The sequence below is a fragment of the Cryptomeria japonica genome, chromosome 3, assembly GCF_030272615.1.
Source record: "Cryptomeria japonica chromosome 3, Sugi_1.0, whole genome shotgun sequence".
Taxonomy (NCBI): domain Eukaryota; kingdom Viridiplantae; phylum Streptophyta; class Pinopsida; order Cupressales; family Cupressaceae; genus Cryptomeria; species Cryptomeria japonica.
The window spans coordinates 39,338,547-39,359,531 of NC_081407.1; the positions used below are offsets into that span (position 1 = coordinate 39,338,547).

The 20,985-nt window shown below is 37.3% G+C and overlaps 1 protein-coding gene across 1 annotated transcript; it reads left to right on the plus strand.

Annotated features, from left to right (window-relative positions):
* Positions 1-413: 413 nt before the first annotated feature.
* LOC131054993 (lipase-like PAD4) lies at positions 414-20,269 on the plus strand. The gene is made up of 4 exons (XM_059218043.1): positions 414-522; positions 631-952; positions 16,824-17,660; positions 19,358-20,269. Exons 1-4 carry the CDS (start codon positions 497-499, stop codon positions 20,135-20,137), a joined length of 1,965 nt encoding a protein of 654 aa, XP_059074026.1. The 5' UTR covers positions 414-496; the 3' UTR covers positions 20,138-20,269.
* The last annotated feature ends 716 nt before the right edge of the window (positions 20,270-20,985 follow it).

The following is a 20,985-nucleotide window of genomic DNA, read 5'->3' on the forward strand; positions in this document are numbered from 1 at the left end:
AATTTTGATGAAGGTATGTTTTATATGATGTTTATTTTAAACATATTAAGTTTATAATTAATATTAATATTTTTATAAATCATTAAGATATTGCGAAAACTTTTTTTTAGCATATTTATAAATATGCCAATTGACCAATAAATAAAACTTATAAAAAAAAGCTAATTACAAATTTTGCCGAGGTTAGAATAACTTCTTCTAGTTGTATGATATTCCTCCCATCAAGGAAGGAATGAATTTGTACTCAGCTGGGTTAGGATAACTTCTTCTAGTTGTATGATATTCCTCCCATCAAGGAAGGAATGGATTTGTACTCAGCTGGTTCACGTGGATTCCAAAGATAACTTATATTCTTAAATTTGGCATATTTCCTTACAAATTAAACAAGCTATAGCTCGTTTCTCTTCTCTATATAAAATCATACAACCAACACATCAATCAAACAACAATACCGTTGCTTTCAGCTAAGAAGCCCAAGCGACTCAATCTAATCACCATGGAAGCCTGCACTTCAAATCCCAAGTATATTTCTTACATCATACTGAAGATACCCAAATGTTTTATGTTATGTTTGGGTGTATATTATAAATCTAATTTTATTTCTTTTGTTTGATGTATTTCCTTTCACAGGCCTGGTGAGACATTGGACTATGTTGTGGGCAGTGAGCTCATTGCAGATGTTTGGGATGCTTGCTGCAAAGCTTATAAGTGCAGAGATTTTCATGAGACCGAAATTAAAAAGAATGTTATTATTATTGCGTTCTGTGGTTCTCAAAAGGTAACAGATTTTATCACAGAAAATGACTTCGATGAATGCAAAATAAATAGTTACAACCAACATTTTGAGAGCATGCATGATGGTGATGTTGAAAATTCAAAGCCAGCCCTGGTGCGCAAATTGTTTCTGGACAGATTTCTGTGCATGATGCAAAGCTCTAAACTTGGAGATAAGGTTAGTATCTTCAGTAAATATTTTTATAGAGTTGAAACTTCTACAATTCATAAATGTTGTGACGAAAAGATTCGAAGAAAAAATTGTGTGTGTGTAAACATCATGAATAATGCATGTGATTGGATACTTTTAATAGTTATTTTGAATTTCTGGTTCAGTTTTTTTCTCTGTTTCAAGTTTTATAACTTCCTAAAAGTTTAACCTGTCTAGCAGATTTAGTTTAATTGGTGTTCCCTGTTTCTTTCCGGTTTAGTAAAATTTATTTTGAGTTATTTTTCATTCGGTTTGAAAATCACCCTATAACCTTGTTAAAATGTATATTTGTTTATCCAATCCTCTGAGTTTGGAAGATGATTCTGTGAGAATCCTGATCTAAATATAAAACCGGTCTCTCAAGTAAACAATCACAGTATTATCATGCATTTTAATTGATATCTCTACCATTAAGAGTCTCAGATTTTCATGATCTCAGATTTTCATGCCTTGACATCATGAAAATCTTCTTGACATTCCACTATTTGTTAAAGCGTACTTTGTGTAGAGAGGCTTTTCAATAATTAAATAAATGTTGTACATATATAGAGCAAAAAATGTAACAGAATAGAGAATTGAAATCTACAACTGTTAAATAACGAATAACTAATCACAAAAACTAATCTTAACGTTTGTTGTTTTGGACTTCGGTATGGATTTATTTAATATGATTCTAGTGGTAACCAAAAAACTAAAATCTCTTTTTGAGAGTGTACAATAATTATAAATAAATAAATAAAATAATTTCTTTCTGTTGTTTTTGACTGAAACTTCTTCTTGAAAGAGGCTACAATAAATCCAAATTGAAGTGCCTCTGATCCATAAACTAATATAGATATTCCACAAACAGTTCTCTACAGATTTAAAACTACTAGGACACCAACAATCCTTCCATAGACTGTATTTTCTGGGAAAATGATTAAATTTTTCACACTAGTTCCCTACAACATCAGTTGGAATATGTAAAACATAAGAAAAACTGAAGTACCAAAGAAATAAGCACGGGCAATGATTGACAACATCAACATTACCCTGGAGAAAACCATCAAGTGGTGAAACCTCCAACAAAAGTGAGCTTGAGGCTCCTCAATCACTAAATCTAGTCAAATACATAAATAGATGTCATTTATGACTACAAATGAGCTCATGGCATTCAAATTCCAAGCTCACCATCCACACTCTACCTATAACTTAATGGAAAATCCATTCTTCAGTTTGAAGCTCCAAGTTGTGAACCAAAATGAATGAAATCTCAAAAGTGCCAACCAACTTTTTCCTTTGTTTTATCTATCTATACACTTCAAATGGGCAAATTCTGCATGAATACTTGCTTACAAGAGGATGGGCTACCATCTGCACCCTTTACTCGTACTAACTATTCAATGACTTCTCCTTTCTATATGTGCAACTCTTGGCATATTCCTTGTTCCATCTCACATAAACTTCTTGATATATGGTTCTTACCTCCATACTCGCAACACTTCCCCATTTCCAAAGACCTATTCATTTTATTACTAATAAGAACATCTCCATCGCCAAAAGAAACAACTTTTAATATTCAGACCTATGATAGAGGAAAAATGCCAAGAATAATGGCAGTAGAACACCCCTCGCTATTTCAAGGAATTCGCCCATTTTTATTAGTCATTGTTGAAATAATGGAACCACCAATATTGATGTAGAAGCTATTTTTAGAAGAAACGCCAACAAGGAATCCACCTTTTTTGAATGCCAAAGACATGGATGTTGTAAAAGCCGCCAAAATAATGGATGCCAAAAATGGATAATCCACCACGATTAGTTGCCACCAAGGAAAATGTCAGAAATGCTGAACATACTGTCAAGATTTGGAACCGTTGCCATCATCTAGAATAGAAATTGCCCCCTAATAGTATCACCATCAGCTAAAATATTAACACTCCTGAAGAGTGCTGGATGCTCCTGCATCAACTGAGGAATTTCATTCACATATCCTCTATGGACATTGTTGCCTTTTGATGCAATCATGGTCAAAAGGTCCAATGAAGGACTAGCCACACGAGTAGCCATAAGAAACAAAAACAACACACACAGTGAAAATTCACTAAAACAGACACAAAACTCTATTGATTCCACACTTTTAAATGATTACATCTTCCCACAATCCAGCCATGCAACTTCACACAAAATGTAACACAAATAACCAGAATAAATAATAAAATCACAGTTTTATTAAGCTCAGAGTCAAGAATAACTACAATTTGTTGCAATGGGGTTCACACATTTCTACATGTTCCTTTGAAACAATTAGCACATATCAACCTCACATGTAGGTTTCAATCAAGCAACCTTTATTAAAATGATCTAAAACAGGAATTGGTCTCCTCCCAACTGTAGGGTTTGAACACAAACCCACCGTTGAGCTATTCCCACATGCCATGCTAATCCTATCATGATCCTCTTCAAACTCTCATCCTCAGACTCACATCTTTCTCCTCTAGCTTTGTTCTCTTTCACGAAGCCAGTTAGGGGTGATTTGTTCTCCATCTCCCTTCATGATCCTCAAACAATCATAAGCAATACATATATAGCTATATGCATTGGCTATAAGGTGGCACAAAGCTCTAGGCCACATGAAATGTGCAATCCACCAAGTGTAGACAACCTCCAAATCAAATGTGGTGATAACAAAAGGGAATATTCAATATCCTCCTGCGGTGCTCATCATAGGTTCCCCAGAACCCAATGTACCTCTATAAGAACTCCATTGTTGCAAACTCCTAGAAGGTGGACAAAAGTGAAAGCAATGTAAGTTTGCTAACCCAATCGAGATTCAAAGACCACACTATACCCTTGTAGTGACCCAAATCTTTTGAAAAATCACATCATATTTGCCCAACATACTTTGTAATGGCCACCCCCAAAAAATTTCCCAACACCCACAAAGTTTTCTATCTTTTATCATACAGACATTTCGTCAAACACTTTGCATGCTTCTGAAACACTTTGTAATCGTCAAGCACTTTGCAGATTCATACATTGCAAGGCTTGCAATAGTTTCATTCACAATGACGTAATAAAACTGCAATGAACTATCAACAGGGGATAAATCTATCTTCAACTACAATCTGTTGTTATACTATAAGCTACAAAGAAATGAAATATACAATTTCTAACCTCATATTGACCAAGGCAACAGCAATGCAATTAAATCTACATCCAACAGTTCCAACGCCTTACTTACAGGCAAACCCTAAATGTTACTGATGTGCAAGTAGGTTTTAAAACTTCCCACGCCTGATGAAAAGCCTACAACAGCTTTATAAAGGAGCCACCCTACAGAAAATGAAGTTCCCACGCTAGGTAACAGTAACAAAACAACACACCAACTGATGTGGAAAACTCACGAGTGAAATGTGGAGGAAATGGCTTCCCAAAAGTCCACCTCTAGTCGCCAAATGCTCATAAACTCAGTCGCCCAGTCAATTTAATGTATTTAAACCCCATATTTCCACAACCCCAAAAACCTGTCCCTTTTGCCTCCAATTTACTAACATTAAGCTGCCCGAACAGTGGTTATTTTAATAGTCAATAATATCACCCAGCACAGTGTCCATGAAATTGATCAACAAGTAGGGATAACTATCGCCCAACAGGTTTTCGCCTTAATCACCCAAATATTTTGCTTATGCGAGCTGTCAATAAATCTTACGCCTAAGGAATACAAATAGCATGCCTATATATTTTTCATTCCATGGCGCCAATCAACATTCAACGATACCTGTTCAAATGCCCAGCAAAATAGTTCGATCTCCTGGTCATAAATAATATTTCTAATAGCAATATAAATCTGGTCGCCCAATAGTATTAAACCTCAGCGTTCCTTTCACCTCACGCCAAGCTTAAAACAGCTATGGCGACTTAACTGGACACACCCCTATCAACAAACTTCATCAAAAATCCCATCGCCGAACTCTTAGATAGCTGACAGCTTAGATAGGGAAACCTCAATCTCCTACAAATCTAAAAACTCCCGTCCGAATGATAATATTTGAATCTCTTTCGATGAACCATGCCTTTGAATCGAGGACTTTCATCCATTTCAAACATGTCAATCCCTAATGAAACTGTTGTGAAAGATAAGAGGGTTTTCATCCTCAGCTTTTGCCTTTCAATGTTTCCGTCCACCACGCAAACATTGAGGTTTCTCTCACTAGAAGGAATTTGGAATTTGGTCACAGGCATCTCGAAATAGACACGCTTGTCTATCTCCATAATGAAATAGGGGAAAGGATCCAATAGTTGTGCACCCTAACTTCGCGCTTCTCAAAATCCTACTTGGAAATTTCAAATCACTCCGATTTTTTTACAGCAGCTTACTTGGCAAGTCCCCTGCTTATAACTAAGGTTTCAGGGCCACATCAGCATGCTTTTTGCCAAGGTGTCCAAAACAGCCCCCAAAAAAAGTGAGACCAATAAGCGTGCAAAAGAGACCCCAATAGTTGTGCAGCTGACATGGCATCACCTGATTGGTTACTTTTTACAATATTAGTACATTTCTTAACAACTATTGGTACATTTCCTAACAACTATTGGTACATTTCCTAACAAAAATTGATATTTTTTGTTTCAAACAATAGGTTTTATTTGTTCAATTTTTAGAACAAAAGGTATCAACAACCCTCACAACAATTGGTACATGCTCAACTACTGGGTCCTTTCCCTTATATATCCCTTTTTATACTCCCTGCATAGTCTGAGTTGGCTTAGTGGTGGAGAACTCGTGCTCTTGGAAGAGAGGTCACAAGTTTAAATCCTAAGAGGGTAACGTATGCATGCCTTGTTTGCACAATTGGGTGCCTTGGCAAGGTGTATTGGGTACCCATATTACTATGCCCATTCTCCTTAGTATTCTTTTATAGCCTCAAGCCAAACTTTTCCGAAAATACAATCATATTTGATATGCAAGGTATCTCTTTAAGCATCCATGATTTAAAACTTATAATTCTTTAAAGCTCAATAATTCACCCGAGTAAACAAAATCTGGCTATATTGGAATGACACTAATAATGAATAATAAACATTGGGGGCAATCTAAAGACTTTCTATTTATAGATTCTCTCTCCAATAATCTTGGAGAACACCCCAGGAGCTGAAATTCACTTCAGAAAGTGTCATATAAGTCTTCTAGACCAACTGAGCTCATTGCCAACACCAAACGTCCCTTTTGACTAGGTTGGCGCTCGCCGAAAAAGTTGGAGCTATATACAATGTTGAAGTGACTGAAAATGAGGACATTACATACTCTGTAAACTACAAGACTCGATAAGCATTTGTAGTGAAATGTGGTAGTTTCTTCTATAACTCCCTAGTGACCTACAAACAAACAACACAATGAAAACCAATAATTTGATTAATGCAAGATAATCATCATACCTCTAGGATGCTCCTACATTAACTCTTGACACCAATCAACCAAGTATCTCTCTCCTATGTACATTCTCCTCTCTTTCTAAGTACCACATCTTCTCCCAACTACGCATGGCTATGTAAAGACAATTCATCTACTGGTGGCAACAACTAACCTTCTTTATCAAGCATCAAGGTTTAAACAACTATAACTTCTTACCATTCACTACCAAGTACATTTTCATTTATAGAGGCAAATCAAGTCGAAATGCATTCTTGTCCACCTTCTCCAACATTTTAAGTGGCCCATATCTCAAGGGTGTGAGCTTCCTTGTTTGCCCTTGGCATCTATCCTTCACTAGGTACAACCAAACTCGATCTCCAATCTCAAACTTATGTTTGGTCCAATGTTGGTCACGTTGCTTTGTGCACCTAGCTTGAGACTCTAATTCTTCTAAATGTAGAGATGTACTTAGCAAATATTCTCAATACACTTTTCTGCTTTGTGGACCTTTGAATCCACTTGCTCTTTGTGTAAATGTGGTCATCCCATGACAACATCCAAATGACTAGGGAACAGATATCCAGAAGATGCCTCAAAAGTGAAAATTTTAAAAAGTATGGTCTGCCCTCTTATATTGTTGTATGCACACCAAATTCTCATATCATGGCTTCAGTTGCTTCTAATTTTAACCCATCAAGAGTTGTACAAGTGTTCAGTTCAATCACTCTCCCGAGTGAAGAGGCATGATTACTCCTTGTTCAATGAGTGCTTTTAGTTGTGTTTTGACTTTTTTGGCTTTCAATAAGCTTTAATGGCAGAGTCCTATGTTTGGAAGAGGACGATTGGGTAGTAATTGGATCTGATGTTGAATTGTTCTACAAGATGGAATATCCTTGGGTTGTTGTACAAGCTCTTCAAACTGCTTTATCAACTGATCTAGGCTCCTTTTCTCCTTATTAATACACTGCCCGTGGACTGATTTCATTTCAGCTACTTCATTTTCTTGGCTCCCACACAATAACAACAAGCAAGCTTGTCACTAGTGTTGATTAAATGTTTTGTTTGTGAAACATTAACTATGGAGATCTAAGAATTGCCAACATGCAACTTGAGGCTAAAATATTTATCATCTAAAATCAATGGGTATTGGATGATCTCCCTAAAGTATTGGAATAGCTTTGTCATTTCACTTCATTTTGAGATCCACTAATGATGCTTCTTTCCTCATCATGGCACACGACAATGAAATCTCAATTTCAAAGTTGCAATCTATCTCTTTCCCTTTGCTCAATTATGTAGTATCTTTTTATTCTCACTATTTTTGGAAGGAGCCGACTCCAAGTGAAGCTTCCAACATGTGTCTTTTGAATGCCTATCTTTGGACAATAGTTACAATGATGCTTATCCTTTCCCTTTGTAGTGATTGTGGATGTGGCATTTCTCTTACTCGTCCATTTATGCCTTCACTCTTTCTTATTACCACCTTGATGATATCCTTTTACCAAGAGTTTTGAGTGAAAGAAGCTCATTTTCTTCTTATCCTTATCCATGTAGTGCAACTAAGTGCAAGCCTCATCAATCCCCTTTGGATTAACCATTAATATATGCATCTTCAACTGTCCAAACAACCCATCAATGAATTTCATTAGCAGTTCCATATCCATGACATCTTTGTCAGTTGCATTGTCTTCTTATGAAATTCAATTGTATACACTTGTGCACCTTTAGCCTTGTCTTTGTCTATAGAAGTGTCACTGAGTGGCTCTTTCCTCCTAATAGCATATGGGGTACCATTATTTTTTCGACAACTCCTTCAAGACTTCTTACTTGGATACTAGTAACACTTTTCAAATTTGCAAAATAACATACATGGTACTATATTGGTGGGAAAATGATGATCAAAGGAAAACTACCCTTTCCCTCAAAGAGAGATGAGAGTTTCACTATTAATTATCCTTCAAGCACTTTTCACCATTACATTAGGAAGAAGGCGATGAGATAATTCACTAGATTCAATCTCCACATAAAGATGATAGATTGAATTCTGAATGAATTGGGAATGTTAGGATGATCCCCCTTTTCCTTATTTGAAATGGAAAGGAATTTGATTGAATTATGTAGTGCAAAAGTGGCAAAAAATCGATTATAACTTGAGATCAGAATATGGGATGAATTTGTGCCCCTAGATTTGGTAGTAAAATGTCGAGACGAAGTCGCCTTGCGAATTTGACAAAAAATTGTCTGGACCGTGGCAGGAATGTACACGGTCCTCTGAAAAATCTACGAAATGAAAAGGGTTTTTACGCCTCTGTAAATGGAGCCTGAATCTAAAAGTACAGTTGTGCACCTACAACCTACACACAAAAAAGAGAGGAAGATGGGTTGGGATTGGTGGTTTGCCTTTAGGTCAAACCCCAGTTTTGGAATTAACCAAGCAATGAAAGAAAGTACTTGCAAGTAGATGTAAATGAAAGACTGAATTGTAAATCACCTCAAGGGAGGTTGTAGTAGAAATGTTGATAGAAATGCTTGTGTGTAATTGTATGTTGAAATCAATCTCCTCTCTAATGGTTGAATCCTTGATTTGAATGCAACACCTAGCCTTGAAGAGAGACTTGAGAATGCTCAATGCTGGAAAAGAATACTTGAATGCTCTTGAATGCTTGATCGCTTATGCATACTCTAATCTTATCCAACTTCAACTTATTCAACTTCTCCAAATGAGAGATTGAATGCCCCCTTAAATACATGTTGGTGGATTTGAATATCGTCACGGGTTGACATCGGGGAGGTTTCCCGCCCGAGGCACAACCCACAAGGCATGCTCTAGGAAGGGTCCTGCCCTAAAATAGGACAAGGGCGCCATGCCCTTGTCCAAGGGGGGATAGTGGTGCCACGCCCTTGTCCTACCCCTTTCTCCAAAGCAGAATGCAGACAAGGTGGTGCAGAGGCCAAGGAAGAAGTTGTTTTCGCAAGCTGAGTACTCTTTGGTCTCCGATCGGGCTAGAGGATTCGAGTTTGCACGTGTGAGGACCCTAATGCAGTCAAAAATTGCTAGGGTCGCAATTTTATGACACTAGATTTAGCCCCCACTTTAGCGGGAGTATAAGCGTACACCAATACTATCGATAAAGTACAAGGAAACAAGATTGAAAGACTTTCACCACATCAAGGAGGCAAGATATGCCAAGTCCGCAGTGGACTTAGGATCTTACGACTTAGATTGACAAAGTAAAAGGGAAGATCGAGAAGGGAGAACCATGACTGCAAGTAGCAAAGTTCCCTTTCACTGTGAGTCATGAAAGCAAGGATACAAAGAAAACAAATTTTCACTAAGTAATTCTAAGTATCACAAGAAGGAAAATATGAGCGGAGTGTAATCCCCCATGTTAAAGCGATCACACGTGCCTTATCGAGAGTGATTGCTTTAAGGTAGGATACACCCAAGAGAAAAAAAGAAACAGGGAGCACGTTATCGCGAGGATTTAGCCCCCAATCGAGGTGTAAACCCAAGGATAATGAACACAAAACATGAGGTAGTGTCGCTTTCCTCGAGGTCAGTATGTTGTATGATAACTCATGTATATCATGTATGTATATGCATATAATAATCTTCATTCCCCAAAGAATGACACTACCTTAGAAGAAAGGGAGGAGAAGATGTCTTTTTAGTCAACATGAAAGAGACCAAGAGAAGATCTCAATGCTTTGTATCGTCCCCAAGGAGACATTAAGGGAACAATAGAAGAACATGGATACACATAGAAGAATGGTCACAAAAGAGAAAGAAAGGAGAAAGAAAAAGAGTTGCAGTGCTAATATTGCTAATCTAGCACGTCATCCGCCTCCCGATCTTGCTGATCACTATTTTGGGAAGGCGAGCAACATGCCAAAGGAGCGATATCGAGCATAGCAGATAGAGCTATCACAAGATCCAAACAAGGACTATGCTCATGTTGTAAGTCACTTTGTTCGATTCTAGGAGCTAGGATTAGGGTTTGTGAAAACTCATTCGATAAGTGTTTGTCCACATCAACATACTCATACTCACTATCAGAAGCATTAGGAGTTGTATTACCATTATGAATAACATTTTCACCCATTTCTTCATCAAAGTTTAAAGCAAGAGGAGCAAGAACACGAATAGGAGTAAAACTATCACATGTTTTATCCAACTTATGATTTGGAGATGTCGGTTGAACATCTTGGTTAGGAGAAAATGGAAATTCAATCTTTTGCACAAGTTCAAGATGATTTTTGAAAATTAGGGTTTTAACAAGTTAGCTCTTAATTTTGTAAATTTTAATTACAAATTGAACAAGATAATGAGGAAATTGAATTTGACAAACAAAGCAATTTTCAGATCTAAGATAACCACAAGCAATTTTTACAAATCACAAGTTCAATTTTAAATTTAAAAACTAGGGTTTTGAATAATTTAACCACTAAGTTTGCAAAAATTTGAAACTTGTAAATGAAAAATATGCAATGTTGTCCAAAGGAAATCATGCAAGATGTTGGCTTCACCAAAATGTATGGGTGGGAAAATGATGAGTGATAGATCAAGAGGAAAACTATCCTTTCCCTCAAAGAGAGATGAGAGTTTCACTATTGCTTATCCTTCAAGCCCTTTTCACCATTACATTAGGAAGAAGGGGATGAAATAATTCACTAGATTCAATCTCCACACAAAGATGATAGATTGGATTCTTAATGAATTGAGAATGTTAGGATGATCCCCCTTTTCCTTATTTGAAATGGAAAGGAATTTGATTGAATTATGTAGTGCAAAAGTGACAAAGAATCGATTATAAATTGAGATCAGAATATGGGATGAAGCTGTGCACCTGGATTTGGCAATAAAATGTCGAGATGAAATTGCCTTGTGAATTTGACGAAAAGTTGTCTGGACCGTGGCGGGAATGTACATGGTCCTCCAAAAAATCCACGAAACGAAAAGGGTTTTTTTGCCTTTGTAAATGGAGCCTTAATCCGAAAGTACAACTGTGCACCTGCAACCTACACATAGAAAAGAGAGGAAGATGGGTTGGGATTGGGGGTTTGCCTTTAGGTCAAACCCCACCTTTGGAATTAACCAAGTAATGAAAGAAAGTATTTGCAAGTAGATGTAAATTAAAGGCTGAATTGTAAATCACCTCAAGGGAGGTTGTAGTAGAAAGGTTGATAGAAATACTTGTGTGGAATTGTATGTTGAAATCAAACTCCTCTCCAATGGTTGAATCCTTGACTTGAATGCAACACCTAGCCTTGAAGGGAGACTTGAGAATGCTCAATGCTGGAAAAGAATGCTTGAATGCTTGATCGCTTGTGCATACTCCAATCTTATCCAACTTCAACTTATTCAACTTCTCCAAATGAGAGAGTGAATGCCCCCTTAAATACATGTTGGTGGATTTGAATTTCATCATGGACTGACATCGGGGAGGTTTCCCACTCGAGGTACAACGCACAAGGCATGCTCTAGGAAGGGTGTTGCCCTAAAATAGGGCAGGGACAAGGGCGCCATGCCCTTGTCCTGGGAGGACATGGGTGCCACGCCCTTGTCCAAGGGGGGACAATGGGGCCACGCCCTTGTCCTACCCCTTTCTCGAAGGAAGAATGCAGACGGGGTGATGCAAAGGCCAAGGAAGAAGTTGTTTTCACAAGCCGAGCACTCTCCAGTCTTCGATCAGGCTAGAGGATTCGAGTTTGCACACGTGAGGACCTTAATGCAGTCAAAAATTGCTAGGGTCACAATTTTATGACACTACAGGTACATGGCTTTCATACCATGTGCGAGGATGGCTAGACAATTTCAGCCTTGCAAAGGATATTTGTTGATGCTTGCTCAACTGATGCAAACTAAAATAAACCTCTAATTAGGTTATCTAATAATGAGTTTTTCTACACCCACATTTCCACAAATGATTGAATATCAAACTTTGCTTCAACCTTCAAGAGTGAACTGTTTCTACTTAAAGAGGGATGTTCTAAAACTTGTATTTTGTCTCAGATCTTTTTCTTGCTCCTATTTCTCTTAAAAGATTCTCAACTTGTATAACAAGGCTCTAGCCTTTTAAATAGAAATTTGGGCCACATCTCCAATCTTGTCAATGTTTCTTCATCTTCATCCATCTCCCCTACCATATCTATTGCTATAACTCTCATTACTCTACTCTACTCTTTGGTAGCAATGTCGGGCTAAATTGGAACTAAATTTCAATTCCCACTAGATCTTGTCATGAGCATAACCTGCAAATTACAACTTTTCTACCTTTTTTTGGCTACGAAAGATATTGCAAGGAACCTGAACCTTGCTCTGATAACCTCCGATCCATAAACTTATGTAGATATTCCATAAACAATTCTTTAATTACGGATTTAGAAATATGGACAGATCAACAATCCTTCCATAAACTGTATTTTAATTTTTCTAGGAAAATGGTTAAATTGTTCATATTAATTCCTTCAAACATCAATTGAAACATGTAAAAACATATGGAAAACTCAAACACCAAATAAACAAGCATGAACAATGATTGAAAAAACCTATGTTAACCTAGAGAAACTCTCAATGAGTGAAAACTCCAGCAAGAATGATCTTGATGCTCCTGAATCACTAAATCCAATCAAATGTGTAGATCAATATCATAAATGACTAGAACTGAGCTCATGACATATAGAATCCAAGGTCAGTATCCACATTGTGCCTACAACTCTATGGAAAACTTGTTATCTAGCTTCCTGCTTGAAGTTCTAAACCAGAATGAATGAAATCCCAAAAGTAACAGGCCATGGACAATATTTTTCCTTTCTTTTATATGTCTACACACTTCAAATGAGTGAAGTCCACACAAATTGTTGCGTGGAAGAGGAATAGGTACCATCTGTAGTCATTACCCTAACCCCATGAAACAGAAATGAGAAAACTGCCACTTCCAGCCCACTAGCAGTTATGTAATCAATGGGCAGAACATGAAACTGCCTGGGCAGTTACAAACTCACCCTATGCATGAATTAACAATCATGGAAACTGCTGGGGTGACTATATAAAACCGCTCCCCATCACAACCAATGGTTTCATCATCAGTTGTAAATACTCTAATTGTTCTTCTTTTCCCATGTTTTCTAAATTTCCTCACATGCTTCAAATCACCCCATGGTCATCTTTATCACTGAAGGCTGATTGTTGGCTTCAAAATCATTGTAGAGCGGAATTCTGAATCTTCAACATCTTTTGACTGGAAGTGACAACTTTTGTTGCTTTGGGCAATTTTCAAAATCCAATTTATAGGTCAGCCTCACCTAGCGCACTAGCTTTGATAAATCAAGCTCAAATCCTAGAGAGTACCAAAAAAATTGAAAGTTAATAGTGCCTCACGAACATTCAGTTTTGGTGTTTTGGAGATTAGAGTCCAAAATACTAAATTTACTTTAGAAAGCCTATTATAAATGAAAGAAAACATGGACCGGAGGAGAAACTCAGATATGAGCTCTGCTGAATACAAGCTTAATCCATTCAATTTATAAGACAACACATATTAAATTCTCTGTCTACTGTAGATCAAAGTTAGTTGCAACATTAACAATGGACAAGTGAGATAGGCTAGCATGAACACCATGGATGGCTAAAGTCGGCTGAAGCCAATGTGAGGGGTCCTCTTGTTTGTTTGTGCCAACACTTGAAGGATAATTAATTTATTCATTCCAACATGCCCCCATAATATAATTATATGAGTTACTTTGAATATGCCCTTATAATCTAAAATAGATTGGTCACAACCTAAGGCCTTGTTAGGTACCCATTTACAATAACTTCTATAAGTTTTGTCTTTTATATGACTAGGCTTTAGCGTACTATTTCCCCTCATCATAATCACCTTAGGTTTTTATGGCTTACCCCTAACCAAAACAATTCTGAAGTGGTTTTTGGTTGACCATGAAACTCTACACTCAAGTGGTTTCAACTAACCACAAACCTCGCATACAAGTGATTTTGACTGACCACGAACCTAACACACAAATGGTTTTGAATGACCGTGCAAACCTCACATACAAGTGGTTTCAGCTGACTATGAACCTCTCAACAAGTGGTTTCAGATAACCACAAACCATCATGACGGGGAAACTAATTTATAATGCACACTTTCTTATCATCACTCTGGGCTTTATTCATGGAATTTTATGCTTCTCCTTCTGTACCTGCATCAAAATTGATTATTGAGTCCATATAAAAAGCAATCCATCTACCTAGATACATGGGTAACCAGCCGTTGTACTCGCGAGTTCTATAGAACTCCTTTTTATATACATGGTTCATCAATATGTTAAACCAAAACACTCTAAGGTGTCAGGTACAACGGATCATGCACCCCCTACAACAACTCGAATATGATACATACTTTTTGTTTTACCTTTTAATAAAGGTGACTAGCACTCAATCATTTGTAAGCATTTAACATACTTTTAGTTTTACCTTTTAACAAAGATTAATCACACTCAAACATTTGCCCAAAATTCAAGTCCTTTACCTATGCCCTTTTACATCTTATGGCCTCTTTCAACAGCCACCCATTAATTATTAGCGACTGGACAAAATTAAAATAGCAAACAACTTGAGTAACCCAATGACGTAGGCACATTCTACCACCTCAGCACTAACACACTCTAACAACCTCATGGCTGTGCACAAGGTTCCTTCATGGGCGATCAGATCATCAACAAAGGAAGATGAGCTTACAGCTCTGCACTCTCAGTCTGCCAATTGGCTGGGTGAACTTGCACTGACCCACAATTTCCCTTGTGGTTGTGACTCCTCATTTAAGAAAAAAACAATAATTTGCTCCAATCAGCAGAAGGGCAAACACTTCTGTGATAAAAAATACTTCACTGACCTTCTCAACCTTCCTCTAGCACTTTGACTTTGATCGAGCCTACTTTGGCCCAAACTTCAGCAACTTTCCATCCAACCTTTCTGACTCTTTAACTTGAGGACCCCGATGACATAGGCACATTCTACCACAGCATTAACATGCTCTAACAACCTCATGGCTGTGTACAAGGCTCCTCCATTTTGCGATCAGATCATCAACAAAGGAAGATGAGCTTACGGCTCTGCACTCTCATTCAGCCAATTGGCTGGGCGAACTTGCACTGACCCACAAATTCCCTTGTGGTTGTGACTCATTTAAAGAAAAAAACAACAACAATTTGCTCCAATCGGCAGATAGGCAAACACTTCTGCGATCACAAATACTTCACTGACCTTCACAACCTTCCTCTACCACTTTGACTTTGCTTGAGCGTACTCTGGCTCAAACTTCAGCAACTTTACCCCATGAAAACTTCACAGTATTTGAAGTTTGAACACACCTTTCAATTTTTCACTTTTGATAGGACATGCTATTGCAATGCCTCTCCTCATACAACATGATACTGCTTACAAAGCAAACCATAGATAAAATAAAATTTGAAAAAGCCATGTCCATACACAACAAAGCATCACCTTGCTCTTCTATTGCGCAGCCTTGACTCATGCCACAATGCTCTACAAGCATATCTACCTTAAGAATAATATAAATATGGAAGGCAGCATGCACAACCGCTCCACACAACAACTTGCCCCTCCAAAATTACGCAGCTCGAAGATTCCTTTGACCGATGCCTTTTATCCTTCATTCCATGCCTACTCAGCATTGAAGATATTTGGGCTCTTTCCATGCAACTCAACTCTTGCCAGATCTGCCACGAAGTTTCTCTGTAACAACACTCAAGGACTCACTTGCAGGCTGGTGCACACCACTCCTCACCCGTGGCTCTCATACCATGAAAGAAAACATGGATCAGAGGACAAACTCAGAAATTAGCTCTGCTGAATATAGGCTCACTCCATTCAATTTATAAGACAACACATATTAAATTCTCTGTCTACTGTAGATCTGGTGGACAGGTGAGATAAGCTAGCGTGAACAACATGGACGGCTGAAGTCAGCTGAAGATGGTGTGAGGGGTCCTCTTGTTTGTCTATGCCGACACTTGAAGGATAATTAATTTATTCATTCCAACAATAAATAAAAGAATGGTGCCTCACCCAACAGCCTAGTTTGATTTTCTGGTCTACATTTACATTATAAGTTAACTGAATGGTCTTAGGAGATATTATTGATCCTGTAATTTCCCTGAAGAGGGTCGTGAAGGAAACTTAAAAAGTTGAATAAAAAGCACACCAATGCGGTATCCAAATACATTATATTATGTCTGACTGTGAAAATCTAAATTTTTTCATGTTGTTCTTTAGCTAAGATATTCACACAATTTTTAACTTAAAATTCTTTATATCTACTAATAGCAGCCTTTCATTTAAGCACGTTCTAGAGTATAAATGCTAAGCATAATCACTATATTTCCTTTCAATTGTTATCACCTTAACAATACGTAACTGTGCAGATTCAACAATATCAGACTGGGAAGAAAACTGAGAAGGTAACTGAGAAGAAAACTGTGATCTTAGCTGGCCATTCCTTTGGCGGAGCAATAGCATCCCTATGGACGCTTTGGGCACTAGAGCAACGCTGGGAAAATTCTCCTCTGTGCATTACTTTTGGATGCCCATTGCTGGGAGACAAAATATTTTCCAGAGCAATTGAACGAGAAAAATGGTCTCCCTATTTCTGCCACATAGTTTCAAGGCATGACATTGTCCCCAGACTTTGCTTCTCATCTTTAAAATCACTACCCATCTCCAAAGCCCTGGATCGCCTATTGCCCTACTGGAACGATTCCATGCAGAAGGGAGATAACCAGCAGAAAGTCCAAGATGGAAGCCACGCACTGCCACAAGAGGATTCTTTGAGTTTTATAAAACAAGTTATTGCTGATACTTCACAATTAGTGACACATGAGACCAGAGCGCTCGTTGTGGGATCTGCTAATTTAGTTGGAGGTGCTGTGAAATGCCTAATCAAAAGGAGTCCTTATAGGCCATTTGGTTATTATGTCTTCTGTTCTAGCAGTGGCACTGCATGCTGCATAGAAAATACAGAAGCTATCCTACAGATGCTATATTTTGCTCTGGGGAACAGCAGGCAATCTGGAGCTTGTATTATGGAGCACATAGAGTATGGGAAAACAATTGCACAGATATCTAAAAGCTCAAGTCTGATACCACCATGTTGGAAGACAGTGAACAATGAAATTCCACCATATTGGAAGAAAAATGAAAATTTCTCAACAGACGAGGTTGCATTAGCTTTGCAGTTGGAAGCAATGGGAATTGGTGTTCAGGTACAGTAAGAAATTTAATTCTACTCCGTTATTATTAGTATTTCTTACTATACTATGATATGCTGAAGTAAAATAAATTAAAGTATAAGATCTTTAAAAAACTCTGTTTTTATTTCATAACAAAAATTCTATGCAGTAACCGAATACTAAACAGAAACCCATACAAGATAGCTGTTTACAGTGAAACTACCCTATTGAAGCTGACTCAGGCAGACCAAAACAAGATCAGGAACAATAATCAACTCTTAACAACAGTAGAGAATAATACGCCGAAAATTAAAACTCAGAATAACAACAATAAAATACTTCATTATTCAAATCTAGATTATATGTTTGCTTACAGGCAGACAGCCCAGGACAAAGGGAATTTACAATCAAAACCTCATACTCCATCCATCACCAAAATACCAAGCAAGAAAAGAAAAATGCCCCTACATAATTTCATGTTCTTTTTTAGCACAACTGCTCGTACACACAAAGTCTATAAATCTCTTCAGGTGTCCTGCTTTTTCCTTTATTCGAATCCTGCATCGAGCGACCAATTGATGGAGCAGCACCATCTGCCGATGTCTTTCCATGATGCTTTGGTATCTGAAGTCCTTCACAGGACAACTTTCCAGGTTTGGCACCCTTAACAATGATTCTCTTTCCTAAACCAAAATCAAAATCAGTAGCTTCCTTGTACCACCTCAGAAGGAAAAAAAATGCACAGAAGAACCCTGTTCAAGTCTCAATTGGACCTTAATGTCTTTCTCAGCTTTCACATGCCGTTATAGGCTTGTCCTGCACATTGATCAATTCAGGCATCATCTCACCCATAAGCAGTAGATTAGAAAATATCAACATATAATTTGTCAAGATGTTGATCTTGACAACAAGTTAAAGGTTAGCATTTGCATTATGATAGAAACGGAGCATTAAAGGATATATTCCTTCTTGTAGACATCAATGATCATCATTCTATTTATCTGCTATCAAACTATTGTTGGCAGAAACGCATGCATATTGAACCATGGTGTTCTTCCTTGTTGTTAATGTATCGTCATGTGGCTATGAAGTCCCTTCCACCCACTACCAGATGGCCTGACAAACCATAGGAGAAAGAGCAACCTTGTTATTACTCTTGTAACTGCAATCTATTATCTTGGTTGAAAAACTAATATGAATGTTTTCAAAATTAGCTATAAAATTAAGCATAAGTATTTAATATTTCTCTTCTTGCATGTTAAACTATTAATTACATTTCCTCTCATCCTAAACTCCAATCAACTCACATTAAGACTTATGAAAACATTGAATGAAATCCCACAACTCATTCCAACTAACATGTCCTCTATATTTTCTATTAGTCTCTACAATGAGTAATTGTAAAAGTAATATCAGCATTAAATTTCAAAGTTCAATGAAAAATTCCTTGAAACGCTCCCACTGAAATCTATTCATCATAAGCCTTAGAGGATCTATAAGGTGAACTGGTCTGAATAAATATCGAATGTCTTACAGTGTCAATGCAATTGCTCCCAGCCATATTCTTTCCCTTCACATTTTATTTCGATTGGTTTGAGATACTCCAATCAGAATGAAAGCCTGGCCAAATTATGTGGGAAAACACAGCCTATTGCTTAGACTCTAGTTTTATTTTTTATTATTAATTCAACACTGATTAAATAAATGATTTTCTCTTTCTTTTTTCACAGAATGTTCAAGCCTGGCTTGGGTTAAAAATTGTTGAAGAGAATAAGAATAAATTGACTAAAAACATGGACCAACAAATTATAAAATTGGACGAGATGCAGAACTACATGGCTGAGCTGGAATTGTATAAAATATCATGTGAAAAGGACGGATCCCTTGGCTACTATGATTTCTTCAAGATGAATTGGACTAAAGAATTGCCAAATGATCTCCCCAATGACGTCAAGTGGATCAATGCAAATAAAAACAGGTTCAAACTTGCTGCATTCTGGGATGGTATATGTGAATTAATGGAGAAAGAAGAATTGCCAAATGATCTCCCCAATCGAGTGAAGTGGATCAATGCAGGGACTGAATACAGATTGCTTGTAGAGCCTCTTGATATTGCACATTATTATCGCCTTGGTAAGCATGAAGATTCTGGGCATTATATTGCTCATGGCAGACCTAGACGCTATAAGCTTCTTCAGAAATGGTTGGAGGACAAGGAGAAAAAAGGGGAAATGCAATCAAAGAAACGAATCCAACCAGCTATATTTACACAGGATTCATGCTTTTGGGCTCGTGTTGAAGAAGTTCATTCTAAAACTGATGAAGAAAAAACATGCTTCACCGAACAACTGAAGCAAAAGATGGCTGATTGTGAGCTTTCCAAAGATGTTTTCCTTGATGATAACACCTTCATGAGATGGTGGAAGAGCTATCCGAATCTATCAGCCCAAGAGAAGCAAAGCTTTTCTTATAAGTATCCTGTTATGCTTCTACCATCAGCTGAGGGTTAGTGAAAAAAGGATATCTTCTGTTCCTATGAATAATTTATTCTCTCGCAGTAACATAGGAATTGATTCATATGTTTTATATTAAATATAGATTGCAAGCTGCAGTCTCATGGACTCATTGCAGAGATTTCTCTAGCACACAGAGTAACATAAATACAGAGTGCACTGGAAATGGTAAATATATGGATATGACTATCAGAATGTCTTTACTAAGAAGTTTGAAGTGTTTTTAGCATCATGTAAATGATTTGGCAAACAAATTTAATATTTGAGATAGTACCTACCTATAGCTCGCAGAAGTGGCTGCGTTTGAATAGTTCAAGGGCGTTGGCTAGTAATGTAGTTGAAGCCCTCTACAATTTGTATGCAAAGCTTAACCCCAAGAATTTAGAAGACATCACTCTAAAGAATATGCATGTTATCTACATATAGAATTCATTTCAATATAAACATGAGGTAATTCAATACATCTATTGATAAGGTGAATATCCAACATGGTCAAGAAAGTCTTTAGTATTGGCCGATCCAGAGCACTTCCATTTTCTTGCCCTGCATTCAACTTACTTTGATACTAAATGGTGAGTTATTCCTCATAAAATTAATAGTATGGGTTTTTCATTTTCCTTGATGAAAGTGGATTGGAATGATCAAATAACTTGGCCGATACATTATAACAATATAAGCAATATTCCTACTTTGTTGTCTAGTGATTTTTTTAATTTTTAATTATAGAAGATTCAAACTTAGTACCTTCTAGGTAGGTATCTACAATATGGATTTTACCATTAAATCAAGTATTTTTTGGCGGTTTAATTATTTATTTTGATACCACGTTCCATAACCAAATATTA

Excerpts from the sequence above, each read along its gene's own strand:
- LOC131054993 (XM_059218043.1), top strand. The coding sequence starts at position 497 with ATGGAAGCCTGCACTTCAAATCCCAA. Across the intron at positions 523-630 it reads GCCTGCACTTCAAATCCCAA|GCCTGGTGAGACATTGGACT; the intron begins GTATATTTCTTA and ends TTCCTTTCACAG. Across the intron at positions 953-16,823 it reads GCTCTAAACTTGGAGATAAG|ATTCAACAATATCAGACTGG; the intron begins GTTAGTATCTTC and ends GTAACTGTGCAG.